Source organism: Atheta coriaria, unplaced genomic scaffold, assembly GCF_025399875.1.
Source record: "Atheta coriaria isolate IRGN ID8LTWV9N9 unplaced genomic scaffold, Caltech_Dcor_3.1 hic_scaffold_10_pilon, whole genome shotgun sequence".
NCBI classification, from domain to species: domain Eukaryota; kingdom Metazoa; phylum Arthropoda; class Insecta; order Coleoptera; family Staphylinidae; genus Dalotia; species Dalotia coriaria.
Genome location: NW_027045452.1, coordinates 7,493,080 through 7,519,565, shown reverse-complemented (window position 1 = coordinate 7,519,565; position 26,486 = coordinate 7,493,080). Strand labels below are relative to the sequence as shown.

At 34.7% G+C, this 26,486-nt stretch overlaps 1 protein-coding gene and 1 non-coding gene across 5 annotated transcripts in view; one reads left to right on the top strand and one right to left on the bottom strand.

Moving 5' to 3' along the window:
- Positions 1–20,825, top strand: part of LOC135800180 (monocarboxylate transporter 12-like) — a 50,194-nt gene extending 29,369 nt beyond the window's left edge. The window contains exons 1-8 of one of the 4 annotated variants that reach the window (XM_065313336.1): positions 8,062–8,365; positions 15,742–16,026; positions 16,103–16,331; positions 17,282–17,450; positions 18,295–18,459; positions 18,519–19,039; positions 19,096–19,233; positions 19,288–20,825. In XM_065313336.1, the coding sequence (XP_065169408.1) occupies positions 15,796–16,026; positions 16,103–16,331; positions 17,282–17,450; positions 18,295–18,459; positions 18,519–19,039; positions 19,096–19,233; positions 19,288–19,946 (2,112 nt within the window). In that variant the 5' untranslated portion in view covers positions 8,062–8,365; positions 15,742–15,795 and the 3' untranslated portion in view covers positions 19,947–20,825. Of the gene's footprint in view, positions 1–8,061; positions 8,422–15,720; positions 16,027–16,102; positions 16,332–17,281; positions 17,451–18,294; positions 18,460–18,518; positions 19,040–19,095; positions 19,234–19,287 lie in introns of those variants that run through there. The other 3 variants (XM_065313337.1, XM_065313334.1, XM_065313333.1) reach the window with 3 other exon arrangements.
- On the bottom strand, positions 14,480–14,598 carry TRNAL-CAA (transfer RNA leucine (anticodon CAA)). The gene is made up of 2 exons: positions 14,561–14,598; positions 14,480–14,524 (listed from the first exon to the last, which is right to left on the bottom strand). It is a non-coding gene; the product is annotated as a tRNA-Leu (tRNA).
- Positions 20,826–26,486: the final 5,661 nt, after the last annotated feature.

The following is a 26,486-nucleotide window of genomic DNA, read 5'->3' as shown; positions in this document are numbered from 1 at the left end:
TCGATATTTGATTTAACGTGTTCAACCTTTCTAAATAGCTAAATCGATGGTAAATCACATGTTGTAGGTATATTATTATGCGCATAAAAGGACATGGATAATGTTCAACTTAAAAGGAAGTATAAATATTAAAGTGGATATAAAAGAATGTTAAATTAATTTTTTTAAATATTTTTTGTGTTCAAACTTAAAAACATGTTTTTATTTATGAATTTTTAGAACACTCAGTATAAATTCTTTAGAATTAATTTGAAATTGTACACGTCCCGTCATCTGGCGGTTAAGTTTGGAAGTAGAGTCAACAAGTTGAGAGTTGACTTCACAGATGGCAGCCTGTGTTCTACAACTCGAAGAATTTCGAGTTGTTTACATTTACTAGCACGAAGTAATACTTGTCGCATACAATTCTTTGTTTACCTTTTTATCTTTACCACATTCAACAAAGAATAATAAAAATAATATAAATATAACTGGTAACTTTTAATCTAATTTCAAAGTTATGTTTTGTTTAATATTTTAATATTGATACAAGTTACAACTTAGTAAATTAGGGAAAGCAAAAGTTTTCTTCCTTACATGCGAATTATCCGAAGTTTCCGATGCAAGATTCGTATCGGAATTAAATCCAAACATTTCTTATACCTATACACAGCGTCGCAGTATGTGAAATGAAAGAAAAATAAGAGTAAACCAAACAAAATCGAAATGAAATGGAATGAAATCAATCGAAACGATAGAAAAAAGTTCTGAAAATGCGAAACATTCGATTAGTCTAGTCTGAATAATATTTATTCAACCAAACATATTGATTGAATCAAATATTAAGTTATAGGAATTAATACTGGATGTTACAAATAAATTAATTTCAAACTGTTTAAATATTATATTTTAAATTTATTTGGAACACTTTGTATAACACTGTTAAGATATGATAAGTTACGGAAAGTTTTCACGCAGACAATCGTCATTTCCAGTGTGGTAAGTAATCGCAAAATGTGTTCGAAACTAATTCCAAGCATAATCAAATTTGTTTTCGACAAATCGCAATTTTGCGAAACGTAAAATGAACAAAAACTAAAATAGACATACAACAAAAGCATATTACGTTTCATCTTGCTTTAGAAACTCACAAAGATTGGAAAACGTTGAAAGGCCACTTTAGGAAATGAGAAAAATAAATATTTTAGATTTTAGGTTTTAGGTTTTTGCAATTTGCTTTTTGAACGGCCGGAAACGAAATTGGAAACCGAATCCCCATCCGAGGGTAAACACATCGAAGGGAGTCAAAGTCAAACGGTCACGTATATCAAACTTATATCATTGGCAAGCGATTGCGACACCCGCAAAAACATCCAATACGAAACACGAGAAAATCAGATGTTTTGCTAGCTATAAAAATATAATTTACCAATGTGATCAAATACCTCAACAAATTGAGAAATACGCGAATCGGCGATGTATCAATGTATCGCTTTTTATTTTTACGAGCGCGCATAAAAATCCACTCCGGCGTAAACAAGTAAATTGACCAATTAACTAGTCAACAATAAACTTTTCATTTTCTTTTGCGCACGCAATGAAGCAATTGAGATCTTTTCGCGTGGGCAATTTATGCCCAATATGTTAACTTTTTGGAGTTAAATTTAAGTGAAACTATAATGTTGCTTGTGTTTATGTTTATGTGTGTGTGCATGTGGTGTGTCTTGCTAATAACTCACTGAAAGCGAGTTAAAAGTTGAACGCGTTTTATTTTTTACGCTGCCGGTGAAGTGAAACTACAATGAGGAAGCTTGGCGAGCAACTTTTCGGCGTGGACTCGATTATTGTTATTAATGCGGCGTTAACAACGCGCCTTTCGCGCTGACACACTCGACGACAACCCGAGCGATATTTATTATCACGTTGAAAACTTGAAATCTACTTACCACAACGAGAAAAACAAAAAAATTTAAAATTTCATCATAAAAACACTAAAAATTATGTTTTTAGACTTTTTATTTGTATTTTTCTTTATTTTTATTAATAAAGGGTTAAAATTTTATGTTATGCAACCAAAATACACAAAATAACATTATACAGTAACTGTTTGTATATTTGGTTGCATATACATCAAGAAACAAAAAATAAAAAATAAACGCAAGTGAGGAAAGCAAAGGTGATGATAATGACGATAAAGATGAAATGAATGCCCCAGACCAGACGCGCTCATAACTCATTACCGATTCGAAAATAAATTACGCACGTTGCACATACGTATACATTGCACATCGCGGGCGCAATTCGATGCGCATGTTGTTTTTTCCGCTGCAGACCTTCGACAAAGCTGGCCAAAGACAGCCGGACAGGCGAAATATATTATTTTACGTTCTTGTTCTGCGCATATGGCATATAATCATTTTATTATGCATCATATCCACCGAGTGTTGCACAAAACAACCACAAAAAGTGGAACAGGAAGTGTTGGTGTTCTGAAAACTCGCTTACAAGACGTGGCAGGCAGAAAAAATAAAAGTAACACTTCCGAAAATGGAGCGACGCACAAATTAATCAGCCGATCATTTCGTGCTCTCGATCAGGTTCAATCAACGTGTTTTTATGTTGATGGTGTCGCAAACAAAATTTATTTCCTCACTGTCTTCACACTTATTCTGCCCTTTTTGGGTTTTGGAATTGTGACTCATGTTTTTCTTCGAATTTATTTATTTTTTGCACCAAAAAAAAATCAGATGCGTATGGTGTGAGTAAACTTTAATCCGTTTACAAATAGAAAATAGAAAATCGAAAATCCAGTAGATGCAAATGCTATTTGAGGATGCTCTCGAAGCCAAAAATGTTATTTGTGCTTGCGGAACGCAGAAACATGTGCGAAAATCTACTGCATGCACAAAATAAAATCATTTTATCTTTATACACAGTTTTAATGCATTTTCTGCAACACCCTGTATATTATAATAGTGTACATCGTAGACAAAATGTATAAATAAATTGCAAACATGATGGGGTATAGTAAAAGAGGACAAATTGAATGTAATTTATAAAATTACCAAGCCAGGGAGAACACTAGACTCATTTATTATAGACAACCCAACGTACACCTCACATTTAACCTAAAAATAAGCCTATTTGATTATATAATTAATCAATGACTAATTGTACCAAGTTAACACATAAGTAACATGAGCAGATTTAGTAAGTTGAAAGCGTGTTAAAATGTTTTTCGTGTTTTTTTTTTTCGTCTCAAGATGTTTATTAATACATTTAAAACAACGGTTTTCGGATGTTCGGACGCTGATATAAGTTATTTGGCTGAGTTGAGAGATGTGTGCGTGTTCATCTCAAATAAAGGTTAACATATTCCGAACACAAATTTAATGCGTGATAGTGTCGCGTCATAAATCAACGAAACGAAGCGACGCGAACATAATTTAAATTCGCGCACGCAACCAGCATTCTTCTAACCTATAAATTTACATATCATCTATTATACAAACGGTTTGGATACAAAGTTGCAAACACATCACATCAAAACACAAATAAGTTTATTAAACAGAAAAAAAAAATAAAGAAGTAATATTGAGGTAGGCAACACAAATAACATAAAATATATACTTTTGTATTTAATTATCTTGTCTGTCAATGAAAGTGACATAAAAAACTGCCGAGCGCATGATAATTGCAGACTTTTGTGGTTTTCGCCGTCATTAATTTCACTTGTAGCCGCTTTACGTATTTTATGTGCAGTTTTGTCTTGTTTCGTTGTGTTCGGTTTATCTGTGCTTTTTTTTGCGACCAGCTTTTGTTTTATTTCGACGTTTTTATGGTCCCGTTGTCGATGTACGCGTACATAATAGCTTAAGACCCTGAAGACGCTTAAACGATAGCATTGTATTGCATTGAATCTTGTTGCGGATTTAACGTTTTTGCCGCGCGCCGTGCGCTCATAAATCCATTCGAAGGGCCGAAGAGAAACGCAACAGGAGACGCGAATTAACTTCACGGAATAAAGATGCAGGCGATAAGAAATACGTGACGCGTGATGCCAGTACAAAGGGTTCACTACGCTGGAATTAATTTGACAGAGTACAGTCAACTATAGGCAACCCAATCAACATTATACTCGTTGTTGAATTTTACTTTACAATTCAATACAATATTCGTGGTTTGTGTGGGTTGTGACTTCGGCTATTAACAGAATAATCCGACACGAGACCGTGGCGAACGCGCGCAGACGATTATTATCTGTTTGTTGGTTGGTTTAAGCTGCGGCGGTTTCGCCTTCTTGCTTCTTATCCACGGATCGTGTCGTTTACGGATCCAAACGGGCGTAAAATGGGCAGTTAACTTAATATTATATCATAGTAAATTAATTACAGCTTCTGGTTGTATTCGTAACGCCTTATATAAATTAATCCTATTAATTATATTTGCATTTAAATTTAAATAGTATTTTATAAAGAAAAAAACATTTTTTTTTAAATATAGGCAACCCAAATGACAATATGTTTAAGTATAACCTTAAAATTTATGTTTTTTGTGATATTTTATGTCTTATCTTTGTTTATCTGCCATTACAACCCCTAATATCCGTTTTGAATCAATTTTAGTGCTATTAAACCTTTGCTTTTTGCGTTTTATGCTTCTGATTCATAAAAATAATGTTGTGTCTCATGAATTCACGTAATGATGGTAATGATATCAATACATACGATTCTGATGATCGTGTTTTCATGTTTGCTGGCATCGCATGGCAATAACATAACTGCACAACGACCACGATTACAAACGTTACGAATTCCACGCCGGTTGCAAATAAACTTTGAATAAAAATCCAATAAAACGGACTTGTATTATATTTTTTCATCATTATTTGCATGTGATTAACTTTTATATTTTTCTCTCGATGCAAAGAAAGCGAAAGTGTGCGATGTGTTCGGCTGTCGCAATCGCAGTGACATTATTCGTGTGGATATTGTTCAAATTGCTCGAATAGCATAAATAAATATGTTAATATTTAAATATCATATGGAAAATGTAATAAGACACAGAACAGCGTGTGACATATGAGATTTGCATAAAGTGATAAATTTGATTGAAATTTTGCGAAATTTCAATATTTTGGCGTTTGATATGCAATTAATTAAGCTGCAACACTCTGTATGTTGATGTGAGTGTGTGTTTTTAATGTTTTAACTAAAACGTTGCTTGTTTCTCTCGTTTGCAGGTGAGTGAATTCAGCAGAAATGAAAGTATACGAAGCCTTCAGAATGAAAAAGATCGCATATATCGATTGGGCCATCTTCGACGCCCGAAGAATTTTTATTTGTGCACGAGCGTCATTAACAAGTAATAAACCGCAATCAGTTTTTATGGCGTATAAGGTAAGGTAATTTCAGCGGAGTAAATTAAGCTGTTTATAGGTTATATTGGCGCAAATTAAGTATAACTATAGGCAACTAAAATTACATGCGCGCATGTTTTCATTAATTTAAAATTTAATGAATATTTTTATGCGTTTATTAAGAAATACTTTTAATTATTACTTGATAAATGACAAATTGCAATTTTTTTTTTATTATCATAATGAAAAACATTGATTGACAGATAATTACACAAGATATAAACGTCTTCAAAAGAATTTCGTGTCTTTTTTTATTTATACTACAAAGTGATGGAGTTCAAATATTTTTGTTTACTCAAAACTGGGTTTAATACCAAGCAGCAAGGCATAAATATCGTTTTACGACACGAATGATGTTTCATCTCAGAAACTTTGAGCGTATAGTGACACATTTGTCACATAATCTCCGCATTTAATTACTCATCTGAAGTTTTTACGATTTTCAACGTTTTTTAGCGCATTTTTCTTTGGTTTATGATTTAAAAGAAAGTAAAAATATTGCGTACGCCTAAATATAAATTCAAACTTTTTCGGGTGTAAAGAGGCGAAGTGAAGAAGAAAATTATAAATACGCCGGGCGCAAACGCAAAGTTTTGTTGGTTTGTACGCAAAGATGTGAACTGTGAAGGAACGTGTCATCAAGTTTTAGCTGAAGCGCAACGTAGCCACTCGACGATGGAGATGGCGTGAGAAGAAGCAATCGACTTAATGGCTCTTTCATTTGTCATTCGGAATCGTTTCTTATAAGATTTATTACTGACTTTTGAGCGAAATTTAAGACAACTGGTTGAATTCTGATTTTTTTCAAAGCGTTATAGGCAAATTTGTTTCAATTTTTAGAAGTTTTAAACTTTAATTGTTTATAACTTTTGATCAACAAAATTTTTACACTTTCGGATGTGGAATTTTCTAAAGAATTTAACTATGAAAAAAAATTGCTTGGAATTTGTTTACTTTGTGAATAATTCACAATTTTATGAAAAATAATAAAAAATAAAATAATTCCGCGCAAATAAAACTCAAAACCCGTCGAAGAATAAAAAATCCGCAAACATGACATAAAACGGTAAACAACAATAAGTAGGAAACAAACAAGCGTTGCAAAAAAATAAATAAAGTGACAAGAATGTGTCCGCCATACAAATTTTATTATGCGCGCACGCAAAACACGCGCGGAAAATGCGAAGAACGCGCCCGCGGAAAGTTATAAAAACACTTTGCGCGCAAAAAGTTCCGATATGAAATGAATTATTGCCCGAAAATATGTAAATGTCACAGCCATGTATGGGCAGTCGCAGCCGCCATGCCTACGCGCCTCCAGACGGCAAAAAATCCCAGCGGCTCCTTGTCACTGCTGGCGCGCGCGTTTTTTTTTGCACGCAGCAGCGAGTCCTCGATCTCTCGGTTTGCTTATCGCGCGCGCATCTCGGAGAATACGTGATGGTTGATGTATTGCAAGCGCGCCGAGGGGATTCGAGATCAATCGTCAATGTCACGAAATCACGAGAGCGTCATCATTCATATCAGCCTGATACGTGCGAAGCCAGCGCGCAGGTGAACAGGTGAACGCACGAATGCGTCCAGTCGGCGATTCATCATCGTGCATTGCGAGTTATTTAAGAACATTAATTCGTGCGGAAGTTAAGATTAACTTCATGAAGGAAAGAAAAAACTTTGTTTTTATAAAACCGCACAGATGGTGTGGTAGTAGTAGTTTTTTTTTATTAGTTGGAAATTTGCTTAATATGCATAAAAAATCGTGATTTGTTTGGATCTCCTCCTTTTGCATGTTGGTTTTTTATTGGATTATAGAAATTTTTGCTAATATATTACATCATAATTTTATTTGGTTGGCGCCTACTGCAAAATTTCACACGACGCTAGGATATATCATAAAATGCAAACGAGGAGACAAAGCTATTTCTTTTTATGCTTGTATCGTTATCATCATATCAATTTTTGGCCGGAAAATATTTGATTTACATCATCCCATTTTGTAAAAATATTATTTTTTTAAATCTAAAAAATCAAAATCTTAGTTTTTTTGTGGAAAAAATTACTTTTTTACCTTAAGAATGCATAAAATTTCATTTTTAATCTATGTTTTTACATTTTTTGTTCCAAATGATAGTATTTTTGATATAATTCTTTAATTTCTGAACAATTACAATTTTATGTAAAAAAATATTTGATTAACAAACATAAAAGCAGAAAAAACCTACGAATTTTGATAAATAAATTTTTAGACTTTTTGTCATTTTTTCGCATAAAATCTGACATTTTTTCATTCTTTTTGCTTTTTGCTAATTTTTTTTATGTAATTACTTAACAAATTCATTTTTATGACGGAAAATATTTTATTTTTACGTTCTAGAGCACAAAAATAAAATTTCTTCAAAATGTTGTTCATTTTTAGACTTCTTGTGCAAAAAAAACACTTTTTGGTATTTAGAAGGCATAAAATGTAAGTTTTGCGCATTATTTTCACTGTTTTTCATTTCTAAAAGCGATATTTTTGATATAATTTTGTTTTTACGGCTTCTGAAAACGGTAGTGCTTGCGTTCGCTGATTTTTTTCAACTCTCCGATGTGCGTCTTGTGCGTGTGCCGGTGTCTCGTTGCGAGTTGCGGTGTCTGGTTGGCTGGTCCGCGCTTTCCATCCCGATATCCCATTGTCAGTTCACCGCCGACCGCGAACTCGTCCGACACGCGGCAGTCCGCTCTGCGGATGCTACGAAACTCTCGCGCATTTCATCTCGCTAAACATACTCAACTTAAACTAAACCACCAATAATAAATATCACACAAATTTAGTGAATTACAAACAGATAAAAATTTATTATCACAATTTAGTGTCCAGTGGTTAATTAGTGTTTAAAAAATGTGAAAATTTGTTTATTTTTGGTTTAACAAGACGTGTTTAGGCTTAATATTTATAATTACCTATTTTTGAGTCAAAAACAACAGGTAACTTTTTGATTGGCGCAAGTTTTCAACTTTTCTAGCATAAATTTCAACGAAAGGTAATTAAGGAAGTTGTAATATAAAATAAACCGAATAAAGCAAACGAAGCAAACGTTAAACTAAAAAGAAGCACACATTAAAATCAATCATGTTGTCAACTAATCAGAAATAATCACGATGCGAGAAAATTAATTACTTTTTAAATTACACTTTTACACCACTCTGTATATTCAATTAGTTGTGTGGATATTTCCATTGAAAACAATCAATGCTCGGTCGGCTTTTGATTGACTTTGAAGAATAGCTAATGCCTTAGAAATACATAAATAAAATGGTTCTATGACTGGCAGAAACTGCGAAGTGAACGAAAAAACAATTTGCACTTTTACACCATACACTATATCTTCTATCAGAGCTTGTATCTTGTATATTGTATCCATTTTATGAGCTTAAATAGAATCGAATTCGTTGATGGCCGATGGTCGCCTTTCGATTCTATTTTTTTCTTCGGCGCGCCGCGTCACATCTTTGCACTCCGAATTTTTATTTTATCTTTATCTAGAGGCTTTGCATTTACATTTACAGTTCGGCGTCGCATTTACATTTCGTAATATCATATGCAGAGCGATGCAGAGTCTTCGTCGCACGTTTTTTTTTCTCTACGGCGCGTCGATTTCGATTCCGGTTCCAGAACGATAGACACAGATATTTGATATTTGAGTTATCACATTTTGATTTAACACTGATTTAACAAATTTAAACGAAAAAAACAACCAGATTTATATTTAAATGTATATTGTGTTGTCTACATTTAGGAGTAAAAGTAAAATAAGTAAAGTTTATTTTCACCACAAGAAAATTTAATCAAATATATTCTGTGTTTACTTCTATCAAGAAATTTCATTATTTAGCTTTGATTGGATTGTTTTAAAAGAAGCAAAAGTTTTGTTTACTTTGTGTTTACAAGTCGCATGAAACTGAAAGTGAAAATAAAACTGAAATTGAAAGTGAAACTTCATTCATATTTTTATTAATCCAAGATATCGATTGTTGGGCAAAGTTTTTTCGAAGTTCAACGTCTGCAAACGCCAACTTTTTGGATTTTGTACACGCAGCGCGGCGTGATGAAGACATAAAAATAGAAAATAAAATAAACTGTGCATGGATTGAGCGATAAATTATCGGAATTTCGATCGTAAAAAAATAATTGACCGCCAACGCACATTTTGTTGGATGTAAAACACGCTAGACAACACACTGTACACATCGCATGCTTTTAATTTGATTAGTGTGTTGCCTAGATTAAATTAAATTAAATTCAATGATATATTGGCTTATTTTTATTAGTTGTCGAGTTAATTGGCGAGTGAAGAAACATCCTCGCTAATTGTGAACTTTCTTGTCTCGCATGTGTTCTCATGTTCGCTCGATTAGTTAAAAAAAACAAACGAGTTTTAACATTTGTTGCTGCGGATTGATTTTATTTTAGGACGAATTCCAAGCTCAACATACACACCAACACCGACGCAAGTCAACGCGAACTGTAATCTCTTCTCAACGTTTTTTTTTATTTTATTTTATTTCGCAAAAGTCTTTAGTTATTTTTATTTTTATTTTTGCGCAGAGCACATTCTCTTCGCGTTCTCATGATCGCAAGTTAAAGAGTTTGCTACTGTTGCAACTGCTGAAGAATGCGCGACGTTTCGATTCCAGGAAGCGACACTATACGAACGAAAAAATTGCACATTGCACACTCAGTACGCGCACATGTTGTACTCGTACGCGATTCGCGCAAGAGATTGATAGAAACCAATTCGAATCGCGAAGAACCAGTCAAACCACACGCAACACAGACAAGCACCGATCGCGAACTGTACGTTAATTGTTTAATTATTAACAATTCCAACGAAAACCGTTTTCTAACGTTGCAAGAGTTAAAAACAAGTTGTATTACCAAAGAAAATTTATATTTGGGTTTAGTTTATGTGTAGTATAACAAAAAAACTAAAATTGTATCAAAACTTGATCAATTTAAATTATATTAACTTGAATTTGAATTGTTAACGAACCATGACGCCTTCTCTATAAATTCTAAAGCGTCGTAAATTTAATATGCATCGAATAAGGTGTCTTGTTGTAGGTGTCGGATGACAAATGAGTTTATTGCAGCGCGCATTAAACTCGGCTCGTAAAACTATAGTTGACTATACAAGAGTGCAAACACTCGTAAATTTGTGATAGTTATTGAGGAATTACATGCAACTTTGCATAACCACAGAGTACACACCGTATTATTTATGTCTTACGCGTAACTACACTCAGTAAACAACTAGTAAAGTGTGTATTAGTACAATAAAGTTGTTTATGAATGAAATATTCTTCTTTTGTTTCAAGTTTTGTCTTGAAATTATGAAGATTTATGTGTTTACACATTGTTTTAAATTTTTTCTTGTTGGAAATGTGTTATAATTGCAATAAATGCAATAAAAATTATTATGACCATGTTCGGAATCATCGGTAATAAAAATTGCCATTAATTTTACGATTTCGACGCATTCCAAGCGCGAAACATGATTTGTAGGTTATAAAATTAATAGATTAACAAATTGCGAGTGTAGTATTAAATATTTAATCAAATTAAAAAGATAAATACAGTAGTTTTATTGTAGGCAACCAAAAATACATTTTTTTACAAATTGTTTGTTTTGAATGTGTTTAATGTGTTGCCTATATTGTAATATTTTAAAAGTTCTACTTTATAGAAAAGTTTAGAATCCGGATTGAATGGAAATCGAGCATATTAGGTCATAACAGCACGGTGATAAATTTACACTTTTTTACGAGTTTGCTTGCGCGTGGTTGCGTGCGAGATGGCGAAGACGACGAACAATAAGCAAACTGTTGGGGACGGTGTCGCTTATTGCGGGCGATTTATATTCGTACTTGGCGCGCAAAGGACGCGAGATAAATAATCCGGCGAGCGGCGCGCCGAAAAAGGACATGGCGCTTTTTTTTCTAACTTTGACTTCAAATATGCGTTCGCACTTTTCTTCGTATTTGTCTTGCCGGGCTTAATGGTTTACGTAAACGCCAAACGCCAAAACAAGACAGAAAAAAATTAAAAGGAAAAAATTCAGGAAAAGGAAAAAGGGTAATAATTTTACTGTGACTTCTAACAGGGTAAATAGATTAGTGAAAATTACGATATTTTATAAATAATTAGTTTAGATATAATTAAGGTATGAGTAATTTATGAGCGAGCTTTATGCGTTACGACATGAACATATTTAGGATTAGGATCAGGATGAAGAGCAGGTTTTCCGGTATCAAAAGCTTTAGAAGGTAGTGACATTAGAATGACCGAATGTCCTTTATACAATTTGGCCTTTAGTATGTCTAGGCGTACAAATTTTCAACCCTTGGCCAGGCCGGATGGACGATATCAGGATCAGGATCACGTCAAAGCGGCATAACATCTAAATTTCGCATCTAAATCTTCTCGGGTTTCGAGTGGACTACAAAAGTGACCTTGTGAGCCTATAGATTACGATTTATGAGATAGGAGATAATATAGGCAACCAAATTAACAAGTTAGTTTATTTCACCTATCATACGCCTTGTTTTTCCATAAGTTAGCCGAAATATATGAATGAAACAAATGAATGAACGAACAAATGTTACGAAAGAAACGCTACGACGGCAAAAGTGAAATAAGACACAAGTTGGAATCGCTTGTTGTTGTGCGAGACTTATTTATATACAAGATGTTTGAATTAAAAATAAATATTTTTTTATTTTTTTTATTTAAAATTTAAAAAATTATTTTTAAACATTTTTTTAATTTTTTGCGTTTAAAATAATTATTTTTTAGATTATTTAATGAAAACACTCGGTATATACACAAATAACATCCTAGGACTACAAGAATGCAATGACACGAGACGAAAATCAATGCGAAGCGCCGAAACGAACACAAATGTGAAACAGGATGAGGATAATTTTTGTCAACGATATCCGTTGACATCCGTCGGTCACGACACATCCCCCAAACGCCCCCCTCGTGTAATATGTAATGTGATGTCGTCTGTTGACTTCTGACTTGTGACTTCTGTGACAAACACACTCGCCATACATTACGCAGGCAATATTTTTAATTAAAATTGCATCTCGTCCTTCGCGTTCAATTTAAAAAATAAAAATTTTAAGTGAATTGAATTCTGAGGCAATATAAAAAGTTGACTAATGATTCAGTCTTATCTTCAGCATGCGATGCTGTTTTTCTTCACCTTGCTGTCACTTGTAATTCACTTCTTTTGCATCGCTGCATGTAATTTAGCTTCTTAGCCGACGCAATTTACGTCGTTTTAATTCGGCCGGAGAAGCGTCTTGATGATGGATTACGGACAAGTTTCGGTTTAATTCTTGACGCATGCAAATTAGCACACTTTTTATACCTTTCACTCATTAATTAAACCTGCAAAAAGTTTACGGTTTTAATATTAAAGTGTATAAAGTATATCTAGAAGATATTGAATGACATAAATTTCCTATCATAAACTTTGTAAGGCGAATTTAATGATGGAACTTTGTAATGAGTTTTCTTTTAGTGTTCCAATTTTCCGATGGATTAATTTTGCTTAAAGGATATAAAAAATCATATTTTACGCGGTTTCAGTATTTTTTAGTATAAAAAAATTGTTTCTGCATAGATGGCGACTCATTTACCATTCTTTTCTGCATATATAATAAACGTACGTTAGTTACAACATTTATAACTCAATAACGACTGTGTCGATTTTGATAATCTATGATTTTCGGGTTCGTCTTAGTCTAAAATAGTAGAATAGCTATTAAAATATTAAAAATTATAATTAAAAAGCGTATAAAAATAGGTATAAAGATTCAATTATAGTTATAGTGGAATAATTTAATTGGAAATGGCGCTACAAAACGTTATTAGCATTTTTAATTTATGTAAAATTTAATTAAAAATCTTATTACTGCAATTGACACATTCTACAAGATCTAAGAAGGTAAAAATTAATTACATTTTTAATAAAAACTAAAATGACAAAGTCACGACAAAAACTTATATTAAATGAATTCGTTTGAAGTGAACTGAATGCAAATAGAAATAAAATTCAACAGTAAAACATTCTGCAACGTCAAAACGACAGAATGAATAAGTCTTGAAACATTGTTGGAATGTTGTTGAAGTTGAAGTAGTCTAATAAGCCGGCTTGTACTACTCGTATTTCTCCGAACCACCCCTTCAATCTGTCGCGAAGCTTTCCGCCGCGTTCTTCATCTATTCATTTTTATGTTGCTCATTCCGCATAGTCTGCGAGTCTACTTCACTGTCTAGTTTCAGTCACAAATTGACAAACTGGGGACAAAGGGCGATATTTCACCAGGCGAGATGAGGACGCGTATGCGGATGATAGAGTAGTTGACGAAATTTCTCAGATGCAAGTGCAGCAAATAGTGTAGGTATGCAAATTTTACGCATATTACATTGTAAAAGAAGTTGAAGTAGAAGTAGAAGTAAAAATATATTGAAGTTTATTTTTTAGTGTTTTTTTTTTTAATTTTTATGTTTTGATGTTGTTTTTGGGATAAATACAAACTATAAATTATTAAACTGGTGAGCTGTCATCTGTTTTGTTTCACGAATGGGTAAATCCAGTGTTTACGGTCGGGAAAACATGGGAATTGGGGTTTGTTGCACGCCAGAATTCGCCTAAATTGAAAGATTTGCTCGGTGCTAAATGTTCTTGCACTCTAGTTGCATGGTACGAGTTCAGTTGCAGTCGCTGTAGGAATATCACGAGTCCGTACGTTATCGTGGTTATTATCTGGCGCCACTGGAACTGCATTCTCTGACACATTTCTAAACTGCTAAAGTGTTCAACATAAGAGTAAAATACGTATTTATTAAAGTAAATCGTTGATTTTTAGCCTGGCATTTTACTAAATTAAATAGAAATAAATATTTTAAATTTTGCATTTATTTATATTAAAAATTTAGGAACAAGTTTTGATATACAGCAAAATGGGAAGTTTCAATTGGCGAATTTCATTTTATCTACTTTGTTGTATGAAAAAATAAAAAAGGAATGTCAGAAGTGGGATTCGAACCCACGCCCTCAGAGAGGACCAGAATTCTCAACCTGTGTTCGAATCACAGGCAAGTTTACACTTGAGTCTGGCGCCTTAGACCGCTCGGCCATCCTGACATGTCTAAATCCGCTCAGTGCTACCGTTTTCCCGAATATATTTCATATGTGACATCATTTTTTCTAAAAATAATAGTTATTTATGTACCAAAACATCGCAGTAACATCCAGAAAAAAATATACAATTGACATATAACAAACAAATTGTACACAACCTTTGTTTATTCAAATTTAAAATTTTGTCATTATGCTTTTCCAAAGCACTTTCATTAATCATGATGATTTTAATACATTTGACTCCATTAAAATTCACCCTCATAAAGAGTAAACGCATAAAAATATACGAACACCCACATCGAATGGAAATTCGCGCGTAAAGTGTATTTGGTATTTTGGACGCGAACATGAAACATTGTATCACATCCAGACCGACCGACCGGAGGCATATCACATGTTTACGACGTGTAGTCATGTACGAAAATGTAAATTTTCACTCCCCCACACACAAAACCCACCCCGGACTTCCACATCACAACTTATCTTATTTGTTAAAGTTAGATTTTTGGGTTAAACTCAATATTATCTATAACAACTTGTAAAACTTAGCTTTACTCTAGTAAAGTCATCCAACACGATAATAACAATAATAATTACCATGCACATTGTAACATGTTGACATTGTTGACCCAGACCACATTATGTGCAAACACGTCGTTAAGACTTGCGCTCATTATCGTTTGCATAAATTAGCCTCAATTGGCTCGGTTATAATACTAATTGCTTCATGCACTGGTCGTGGGTGCAATGTATGCTAATTTAAGATTATGCATCCACCTACTTGTGTCGATGCGCACATAACATAACCTCTCCGGTTAAAATACGTTTAACAAAATGGCCGTCGAATCAACCTGCTTCACAGCCAGCAGCTATTAGTAATGTAATAACGCTTGGTCGTTTAGCTGCGTGAGTGGAATTTCTGGAATGAAATTACCAGCAGGCTAACCAGGCAAGTTGGCAAATGGCGTCGAGTTAATTTGATGATGTCGGGGTGCGCTGATAATGAGCTTGTCGCCGCAAACAGGTCGTAATATGATAACAGGATTTGATATGCGCTAATTTGGATCTCAACGTTTGCTTTATTTGTCTTATATCGGTTTATATATTTAATTAAGTTTTTGAAAGAAATCGTTTGTTTGCTATTAGATATCAATCAAAATGTGAATAAAAACCAAGTGAATTAAACAAAAATCAATCGCGATGGGGACGGATGAAGATTACTCCAGCGACGGCCGCGGCTTGAGTTGTTCAGGATGCGGAGCCGAAGCTGATCTGGACGAAAATAGTAGTAGTGTGATGAGTAATAGTGGCATTGGAGGCGGTGGTGGCGGTCGTACGCGTTCCAGCGATAAGAAACGCAACGGCATGTCACGCTCACGATCGCTGCCACAGCTCTCGCATCATGATTCTGGTTTGGGCAGCTTCTACGGGGTAAATATTTTGATATACCTACCCGCACCTAGATATTGGCCGTCGTTGCTGGAGCTATAACGTCGGAGTTTTATAGGGTTCAGGCGTGGAAGAGGTGCCTGTGAGCAGAGCGGCGCGTCTTGTTGCTGATTTGCGGCAATTGCTTACGCTTAAACAGCATTATTACCCCGAAGGTGGCTGGGGGTGGATTGTACTCATCGCCTGCGTGCTGGTGCACATCCTTGGCAACGGCATTATGCTCTCTTATGGATTGTTTAGTCTGGAGATTAGTCGCAAGTTTGGCAAAGACGTCGAACAGCCAACAGGTATAATATATACGAAATTGATACATAACCAAGTTTTATAACTAGGGATATTAAAGTGTTATGGGAATATACATTTCTAAACTGGTTTAGAATTTGTTGAAACTTGATATTCGGCGTTGGGATTAAGATTATTGCAATTTGTCATTTATCAATGTCTCATTTTTGCCCATTTTTTTTTAAACTTTCCTTTTTCATTTCTTATTCTTATTTTCTTTGATTTCTTATTTCTGATTTTTATTTATCTTCTAGAGAATTTCCCGTATATTACTAATTTTCAATCCGTTCCTCTCTATCGCTTTTAGTTTACGAAATAATCGCAATTAAAAATCGAGTAAAATGAATGCACAGGTGACTCTGATTCAGAGCACCGTACGAGGGCAAAGGTACAGGTGACTCTCGTTCTGTGCACCGTACATGTTCTTTGCTATTATTTTTGCCAATTAATTATAAATTATTTTCGACTCATCTTAATACTTTTAGTTTATCCAGTTTATAATGTTTTTTTTTTTAAATCAATGTTATACATTTATAAAACAACCTGTAACTAAATGTATATTATTTATTTAGTAGTATGTATTTTAGTAGATACAGGAATCCGACTTGGTCTTGTTTAAAGTCGGAATGATTTTTATCTTTTGCCGCCGTGAACGCGTTGGAATGCCATCACATAACTTACTACTAATGACTAGTAAATGATTAATGATTTCAAATTTTAGAAATATTTCGAATGTCTACTCACGCTTGCTTGGGCGTGTTGTGTTCGGTTATTATTGAAATGTTAGGTGTAAACTTATCAGATTGTTCCAAATTAGATTTTCACTTCTGACTTAAGCACATGACACTACAAGCCGGAAATAACAGATGAAATAATCATTCACGATAAATATGCGACTTTTTCACATCAGGCATTTGTACACTGACAAAGTAAATAGAAATAATTAATGTTTCAGGATGGTTGGGAGCTATGTCCACCGGCGTTGCGTTGCTCATCTCACCAGTGACGATTGCATTCTGTCGTCGAAAATCAACAAGAGTGACAGCTGTCATGGGAGGATTAATTACTGCATTAGGATGTTTATTCACATCCTTCGCGACGCAATTTCATCAATTATTTTTTAGGTAAGTATTAATACAAATTACGACTTCGTTATTTTTATTAAACTTGTTTTGACGTAACTTACAACTGTTTTATTATGATAATATCGTAAAACAGAGACGATAAATTAGTGTGAATGGTCTTCGTGACTGTCCGAAAAAAATAAACAAAGCAGTCATTTTCTTACAACCTTACGCAATTTCGCAGGCCTCTACGTATCTTATTATAAGACAGTCACATTTATCTTCCAATAAATAGGTGCTTCTTGTTATATTCTAATTTTATGATGACAACGGAACAAAAACAGATATATAACAATAAAATCAACGACGGTATCTTACCCTCGACTTATATCCTTCATTAGCCTTATTATTTCTTATTATTCGGACCAATATACCTGATTAGTCCTTAGTAGGATTTTGTTTTTTTTTTGTTAGGGGGTCTAAGAATAATCAAGACAAACAGAAGGAAATTCAATAGATAGTTTACGCAAATAAATTCGATGTCATGTGAATGATCTCAAAGTACCTTGTTTGTGCTCTTCTTGATTCTTCTGCGGTCGGTCGAGTGTAGAAACAAGACAGTTTCCAAAGTAAGCAGAAACCGGAAACTATAACTAGTCTCCTCTGCCCCCTCTGAAGCCCTAAAAGTTCGTCAAACCGACTAGCGTCTAACTAGCGACCGAACAATAACTCACCCGATGGTCATTCGATGTCGAATTGCGACTCTAGGAGAAAAAAAACTGAAGCGGAAACTAGAAGTAGGTTACTTGTTATTGAGAGAATGAAGATGTGAAGCGATGAAACTGAAATCGAATTAACTTTTGAAAAACAAAGAAATTATTTCGCCTTTTCCTTCTGTCTGCAGTTATGGAACGGTGGTAGGTATTGGAGTGGGTATCACCCGCGATTGCTCAACGCTAATGGTTGCTCAATACTTCAAACGACGTCGTGAGTTCGTCGAGATTTTCATCGTCAGCGGAAGTGGGTTGGGGATTTCTATCATGTCTACCATCATACGTGGTACAATTGGGTATGACTAGTTTGAGAACTCATAAAAATAATAACCTAATTATTGTTTTTATCTTTAAGAGCTTTGGGATGGCGTCTAGGTCTCCAGGTTGTCACAGGTGCAGTGACAGCCACGTTTATTCTTGGTACTTTTTACCGCTCAGCAAGTTTATACCATCCGCAACGTCGCGCTATTCTGCACATCAAGAATCAAAAGCGCAAGATCAAAGATAAGAACAAAATCGAGGACAAGGTGCCCTTTTTTGACTTCAGTACCCTCAAGAGCAAAACCGTCCGGATTCTGCTAGTCTCCACGGGAATATCAGCGTTTGGGATAAATACCCCGTTGTTTTATTTAGCGTATCAAGCAGAGGTTGAAGGTTTGGGAGATTCCACTGTGTTCCTACAGGTTTATTTAGGGCTGGCATGGACTGTGGGATGTGTTGTGTTTAGTACGCTGGTATTGCACAATTCTACTGAATGCCGGATTGCGAGGCAGTATCTTACACAAACTGCTGTTTTTATGTGTGGGTTGTCAATTCTGGCGTTTACAGTGGTCAGTGGGAATTATCATGCGTATGTGATGTTTGCTTGGATTTATGGTAAGTCAGGAACTATATTTTTTAACAAAAAAATAAATATTGCGGTATATTTATAGGTATATTTTGTGGGGGTTATCACTACTCCCTTAAGATGTATACCTACGAAAGGGTCAGAGCTAGAAACTTTGCAAGGACATGGGGCTTCGTGCAATGCTCTCAAGCCATACCCATTGTCATTGGTGTACCATTTTCAGGTTCGTACTTCTATTCCAATCCAGTGACCTTGTAATATGTTTTGTTGTGTTTAGGGTACATGAATGAACGCTGCGGAGATCGTGCCGGTTACTACTTTAGCTCAACCTGTGTGATTGTGGGTAGTCTTACCCTCTTCCTCATTGACCTTCATCGCCGTAACATTTCCCGACATAAACATACCCGCGAGAATGGTACGCGTCACCTCTGCGTGTCCGATTCGTGCCCAAAACGCAGGAAATTATCATTCTCCCAAGAACCTGATAATGATCCAGGTGGTGTTGCAGCGGGTGCAGCCGCGGCTGCTATAGTCTTAGGAGCAGACATCTCCCCTAATCAACCGATTATTGAAAACATGGTGGGCACGGTGGATCAAAAGGAATTAACTTGTATTTCAGAGGAAGGTATCGCTGATATGGACCTTCCCGATAACCTTCTTGATGATCTAGATTACATTGGAGATTGTATTACGTCATGTAACAAAGTGGAGAATTACTTGATGCTCAGCGAGTTTGAGAATAATTTAATTGCGGAGATGCCGGTTATTCTAGATCGCAAAGGGAGAAGGTGGTCACTTGCTAGGTCAAAGATAAATGAAGAGGCGTTGAATGGCCATGGGACGGCGGATGAAGAAAACGGACTGGGCAGGAACAATTCCAAATGGAAGGTCTTCCCAAACAGGGTGATCACTGTTATCGATGAGTCTTCGGTGTAAATTGTATTATATAAATATTGGGAAACGATTTGTAAGGGTTTGAAGGAATTCTAAGAGAACGAATATTTTGAGGAGGTGTTTTTGAAAACGAGTCAGGATTTTGGATGCGACATTTTTACTAGGAATTTTAAACTATAGAAATATCGTAGAAACTATTACCATTTAAAGTGGAAACAAACCGTAAGACTTACTGATGATAATAACTGCCATCAAAAAAGCTGCCATATTGTCGTAGTACTTAAGCACTTTTACTGATACTGTTGATGATGTAACTATGATTTTTGTTTGTGGAAGTATGTACTACCTCATATTATTTTCAAAAAAGCAAACGTAAACTCAAGTCAAACATTACGAAAGTAATTTTAATTAACTTCAATGTTATTTTTAATCAAAATGATGTCAACTTGAGTCAACTATCACATAAATATGTAAAATACGTTTCATGTATACCTAGCTGTAATTTTGAAGCAAATTTTACCCTTACTACATAAGCATCTTAGCAGGAAATAAATAAAAATGAAGAAATTGTGTCACATAGACAGGAATGAAATGGGATGAAATGGTTGGGAATGCAGCTGATGTTTCTATACAATTTTTCGCTCTCTTGCGCTGTTACACTCTCTTAGTCCTAAATTTACTTAAAGTTATATACTTATGTGACAAATGTATGTAAATGTACTTTACTCTATGCTGTGTCATTATTTATTATTTATGTGTAATGCGTTATACTTGGTATTGTGTGCATGCAAATACTGATTTTCTCTGTGAGTTCTGAAGATTACGGGCACGTAAACAACGTGTATACTATGTATTATTATGATTTGAACAAAACATTTTAAAAGTGAAATATATGATATATTTAAATACGTGATAAATAAATTTCACTTGTTTTATTCGCGGTATTTAAAATATAAGATTTTCAAGTGTAGCTATACAATTATATATTATTATTCATTTGACATGTATTTACTTGAACTGGTATTGTATTCTGCACTTCACGCACGTGTTATCAGTGTTTGTTTGGGTATAAACCGTTCTTTTTTATCGGATTGTGTCGTCACTAAATCGCCCGACACGCTGTAGGCTGCAGACAATCCAGTCTGTTTGTGTCGTCGGTTCGTTCGGACGTGTTTCTCGCGACAAGCCACGTTTCAATTTTAATTTAACAAATGTGTAAATATTCCATGAGCAATCGACGGTATTAGCTCTTAATTAGCGTGTATGGAGTTGTAGCAATAAGTTGTTGTGCGAGGAACAAAACACCACGAATCTCTGTGCAAAATCAATCATCATCAATCAATGGGCGATGTCGGTTTGATTGTTTTGAAACGCAATTGGAATTACACATGTTGACCTTATTTATATGGACATATTGATCTATATTTTGGATACTCATTCTCAACGCGGGAGCTACTATGTAAGTAACATCAATTAATAATAATTATCACACCGGTCTTTCTCGGGTAATATTTCGGGAACTCTTTATGGTATTTTAACTTTTTCATCGGATTCTGTTAGTGGAAGAGCCGTTCTTCAAACCGCAATTCAGCATAATCGCACCTAACTGCCTCAAAATGGCCGCCAAAATTTGTCGTTTTTCCGACAAACCCTTCGTGATATTTTAATTTTTTTTTTTCGGTTTCTGTTAGCTCAAGTAATTTTTACCGACACCCTTGTAACGCCATTGAAAATTACAAAACTTTTTATTGAACAAAATCATAATATAAATTAACTACGTAAAATAAAAGAATAGTCGTTATCGAAACAAATTATTAGTACTTTTAGTCGCGATTTTTGAAATTTTACTATTGGATATATTATTATTTTATATTTTTATCTGATGGAGAATTTTCTAATCTTTCATAATCAGAAATTTGTTGGTTGCGATCGCTTTTAGTTTAAGAGATATTAATTATCGAAAATCGTCGAAAAAAAGTATCAAGCCCCTCCCCCTTGGCAATTTTTTCTTAAGAATTAAAAATTTTTTCTCTCTGATTTCCGCTTTAACTAGCCTATCTTATAGAGAATAGTCCGTAGATTAAGACGCTGCGATCAGATCCTATTTATTTCTTTTAGTTTACGAGATATTCGCATTTGAATAAAATGAGCAAAAATTGCAAAATGTCACTTTTTAGCACTTTTAGTCGCGCTTTTCAGCCTTTTACTGTAAGAAATATAATTATTTTTTGTTTTGATCTGATAGAGAATCATTCAGTCTTTTATAATCAGCAATGCGTTGGTTGCCATCGCTTTTAGTTTAAGAGATATTAATTATCGAAAATCGTCGAAAAAAAGTATCAAGCACCCCCCCTTGGCAATTTTTTCTTAAGAATTAAAATTTTTTTTCTCTCTGATTTCCGCTTTACCTAGCCTATCTTATAGAGAATAGTCCGTAGATTAAGACGCTGCGATCAGATTCTAAATATCTCTTTTAGTTTGCGAGATATTCGCATTTGAATAAAATGAGCAAAAATTGCAAAATGTCACTTTTTAGCACATTTAGTCGCGCTTTTCAGCCTTTTACTGTAAGAAATATAATTATTTTTTGTTTTGATCTGATAGAGAATCATTCAGTCTTTTATAATCAGCAATGCGTTGGTTGCTATCGCTTTTAGTTTAAGAGATATTAATTATCGAAAATCGTCGAAAAAAAGTATCAAGCACCCCCCCTTGGCAATTTTTTCTTAAGAATTAAAATTTTTTCTCTCTGATTTCCGCTTTACCTAGCCTATCTTATAGAGAATAGTCCGTAGATTAAGACGCTGCGATCAGATTCTAAATATCTCTTTTAGTTTGCGAGATATTCGCATTTGAATAAAATGAGCAAAAATTGCAAAATGTCACTTTTTAGCACTTTTAGTCGCGCTTTTCAGCCTTTTACTGTAAGAAATATAATTATTTTTTGTTTTGATCTGATAGAGAATCATTCAGTCTTTTATAATCAGCAATGCGTTGGTTGCTATCGCTTTTAGTTTAAGAGATATTAATTATCGAAAATCGTCGAAAAAAAGTATCAAGCACCCCCCCTTGGCAATTTTTTCTTAAGAATTAAAATTTTTTCTCTCTGATTTCCGCTTTACCTAGCCTATCTTATAGAGAATAGTCCGTAGATTAAGACGCTGCGATCAGATTCTAAATATCTCTTTTAGTTTGCGAGATATTCGCATTTGAATAAAATGAGCAAAAATTGCAAAATGTCACTTTTTAGCACTTTTAGTCGCGCTTTTCAACCTTTTACTGTAAGAAATATAATCATTTTATGTTTTGATCTGATAGAGAATCATTCAGTCTTTTATAATCAGCAATGCGTTGGTTGCTATCGCTTTTAGTTTAAGAGATATTAATTATCGAAAATCGTCGAAAAAAAGTATCAAGCACCCCCCCTTGGCAATTTTTTCTTAAGAATTAAAATTTTTTCTCTCTGATTTCCGCTTTACCTAGCCTATCTTATAGAGAATAGTCCGTAGATTAAGACGCTGCGATCAGATTCTAAATATCTCTTTTAGTTTGCGAGATATTCGCATTTGAATAAAATGAGCAAAAATTGCAAAATGTCACTTTTTAGCACTTTTAGTCGCGCTTTTCAACCTTTTACTGTAAGAAATATAATCATTTTATGTTTTTATCTGATAGAGAATCATTCAGTCTTTCATAATCAGCAATCCGTTGGTTGCTATCGCTTTTAGTTTAAGAGATATTAATTATCGATAATCGTCGTTGTAGGAAGTATAATATAGAATAAAGTATAATTGTAACATTCAACTAAAGTTGTTTTAGTTTCGCAGCCTCAAACAAAAAAAATTTATGTAATACATACTTTGATTTTACGTGGATTGATATCTGTTTAATTTTTTCGTTGCGCTGGTTATAAACTCAATTAATCTTGTAAAAATGTCGGTAAATATTAATTCCGCATCGGGATGTTTGATTAGATACATTGGTAAATTTGTATGTATGTCGATGAATCAATTAAGTTTTCTTTTTCTTTTTTTGTTTGTTTTCGTTTCGTTTTGGTGTATAATGATTGCATTTACGTTAAACTGCGTGTATTATTTTTAATTTATTGAGTATGAGTAGCACATTTAAATATAGGTCAATAATTCGGGCTGAGATGGCACTAGGATGCATTTATTTGCATTAAATATGATTTGTTTGTGGTAGTGTGTGCACATCGTGTCGGTGTGAGATCACGCGATTTCGCGCAAGAGATAAACTTGTTTACATACAAAAATCAAATCTTCGTTTTACGCTACGAGTTCTTACTAAGAATTATAGATAAACTGTTGCAGTTTAAAATTCTAATGTAAGTTTATTCATGAATAGAATATTCAAATAAAACTAAGAATAGGGTTGCTTCATTGCGTTTTTTTTTTCATTAAAAGCAAAACAGGATTATTAAAATTATAAAATTGCGATTCATTCAATTCTAGTACATTTTGTGACACTAGTGAATCTATAATTTAATTTAGGTACATTTAATTGTGTCATTTATTCTTTTACAATATTGAACTCGGTAGATTTGTTTGTTATCTTCTGCTAGCATAGTGCAGTCGTCCGACGGATTGTGTTGTTGTTGCTATTCTACGCCGCTCGCAGTGTTTATATTACGCGCATTTCAGTCTTATCGCCGGTCGACTGTCGTGCGGTTCATTCTCTTGATTCGCATAATTTCTGGAGATTTTTAATTCCGTGTTATATTCGGTGTTCAGTGCTAATTTCTCTATTTTTAATGTTTCGTGTGTGTTTTGTGTTTACAAAAGACGTGAAAATCATATTGGTCATCCGCAGAAGATCCAACCGCTTGAATAATTTTACTAATCGGAATATTATCACAGGTAATCCAAATTTTAATATATTATTTCCGCTGGATTCGTATTTAATCGTATATTCGCCGGGATGTGACTACGGAATACTTGCCGACGGACCGCAGATTGTTCCTTTTTTATTCACGAGTTGCTTCCTTATAATGTTTGTGTGTTACGTTGAAATTAAATATGTTGCATTCTCAAATACTGTTTATTATTCCTGATTATGAAATAATCAATTATTATTTATTAAATTCGAATTAATTTTCGGTCGCAGTCAAATTTATTCACCTACAAGCTGTATATTTTTATTTAGAATAATATTTAATTAAATAGAGTGCAATGTAATGACGAATATTAAGCGCGAAAAGTAAATTGGCTTGGTTTTATTCAAATTATTCCAAAAATCAAATGTTATTGTAGATATAAAACAAGTGCCGGCATGAGACCTCGCACAGCACCCATATTATCTAAAACTCTCCGAATAGAGCATAGATTGCGCTAGGATGCACAAAACTGAATAATATTAAGTCAGGTGATTTCTCAGCTCATGTTTGCATGTGTCTGTTAGTGGCACTCGTGTACGTGTGAGCTCGCGCCGCATGGACATTATCCGTATTCTTTTTATCAGCGATTTGCTTGTTTACTTTACTTGCAGCGTTCAAGTTAAATCTTTTCTATTCAATAAAATAATCCTACACAAATCGCAGATAACCAATTTTCACTTAAAATTTCATGTGACTTGTTACACTTCTTCGTCTTCATGCGTTATAGTTGGGTCACCCCCTGAAATTATGCAGGAAATGACTCAAAATGGCTCTGCAAATCTTGTAATTCTTTACCGTAAAGACTGTAAAAGTGACTCATTTTCAGGTACCTTACGAGGCTAGCGGTAAAAGTGACTCGTGTAGGGAACCGTACAAGGGCAGCGGTAGAAGTGACTCGTGTTCAGGGCACCGTATGAGGGTAGCGGTAGAAGTGACTCGTGTTCAGGGCACCGTATGAGGGTAGCGGTAGAGTGACTCGTGTTCAGGGCACCGTATGAGGGTACCGGTAGAAGTCACCAACTTCAGCGCGGCATCAAAAGATGCGGAATTAAATTCTTCGTCAGGTGGTAATAGTTTGTTGCAGAAACTCCCCCTGTAACCCGCGAAAATTTGCATAAAACTGTAATTTTTCATGGTTTTTTCGGGTTTGTGCGCGATCTAGGCGTCTCACCAACTTCAGCGCGGCGTCAAAAGATGGGGAATTAAATTCTTCGTCGGGTGGTAGTAGTTTGTTGCAGATACTCCCCCCGTAACCCGCAAAAATTTGCATAAAACTGTAATTTTTCATTGTTTTTTCGGGTTTGCGCGCGATCTAGTCGTCTCACCAATTTCAGCGCGACGTCAAAGGATGCGGAATTAAATTCTCCGTCGGGTGGTAGTAGTTTGTTGCAGATACTCCCCCTGTAACCCGCGAAAATTTGCATAAAACTGTAATTTTTCATTGTTTTTTCGGGTTTGCGCGCGATCTAGGCGTCTCACCAACTTCAGCGCGGCGTCAAAAGATGCGGAATTAAATTCTTCGTCGGGTGGTAGTAGTTTGTTGCAGATACTCCCCCCGTAACCCGCGAAAATTTGCATAAAACTGTAATTTTTCATTGTTTTTTCGGGTTTGCGCGCGATCTAGGCGTCTCACCAACTTCAGCGCGGCGTCAAAAGATGCGGAATTAAATTCTTCGTCGGGTGGTAGT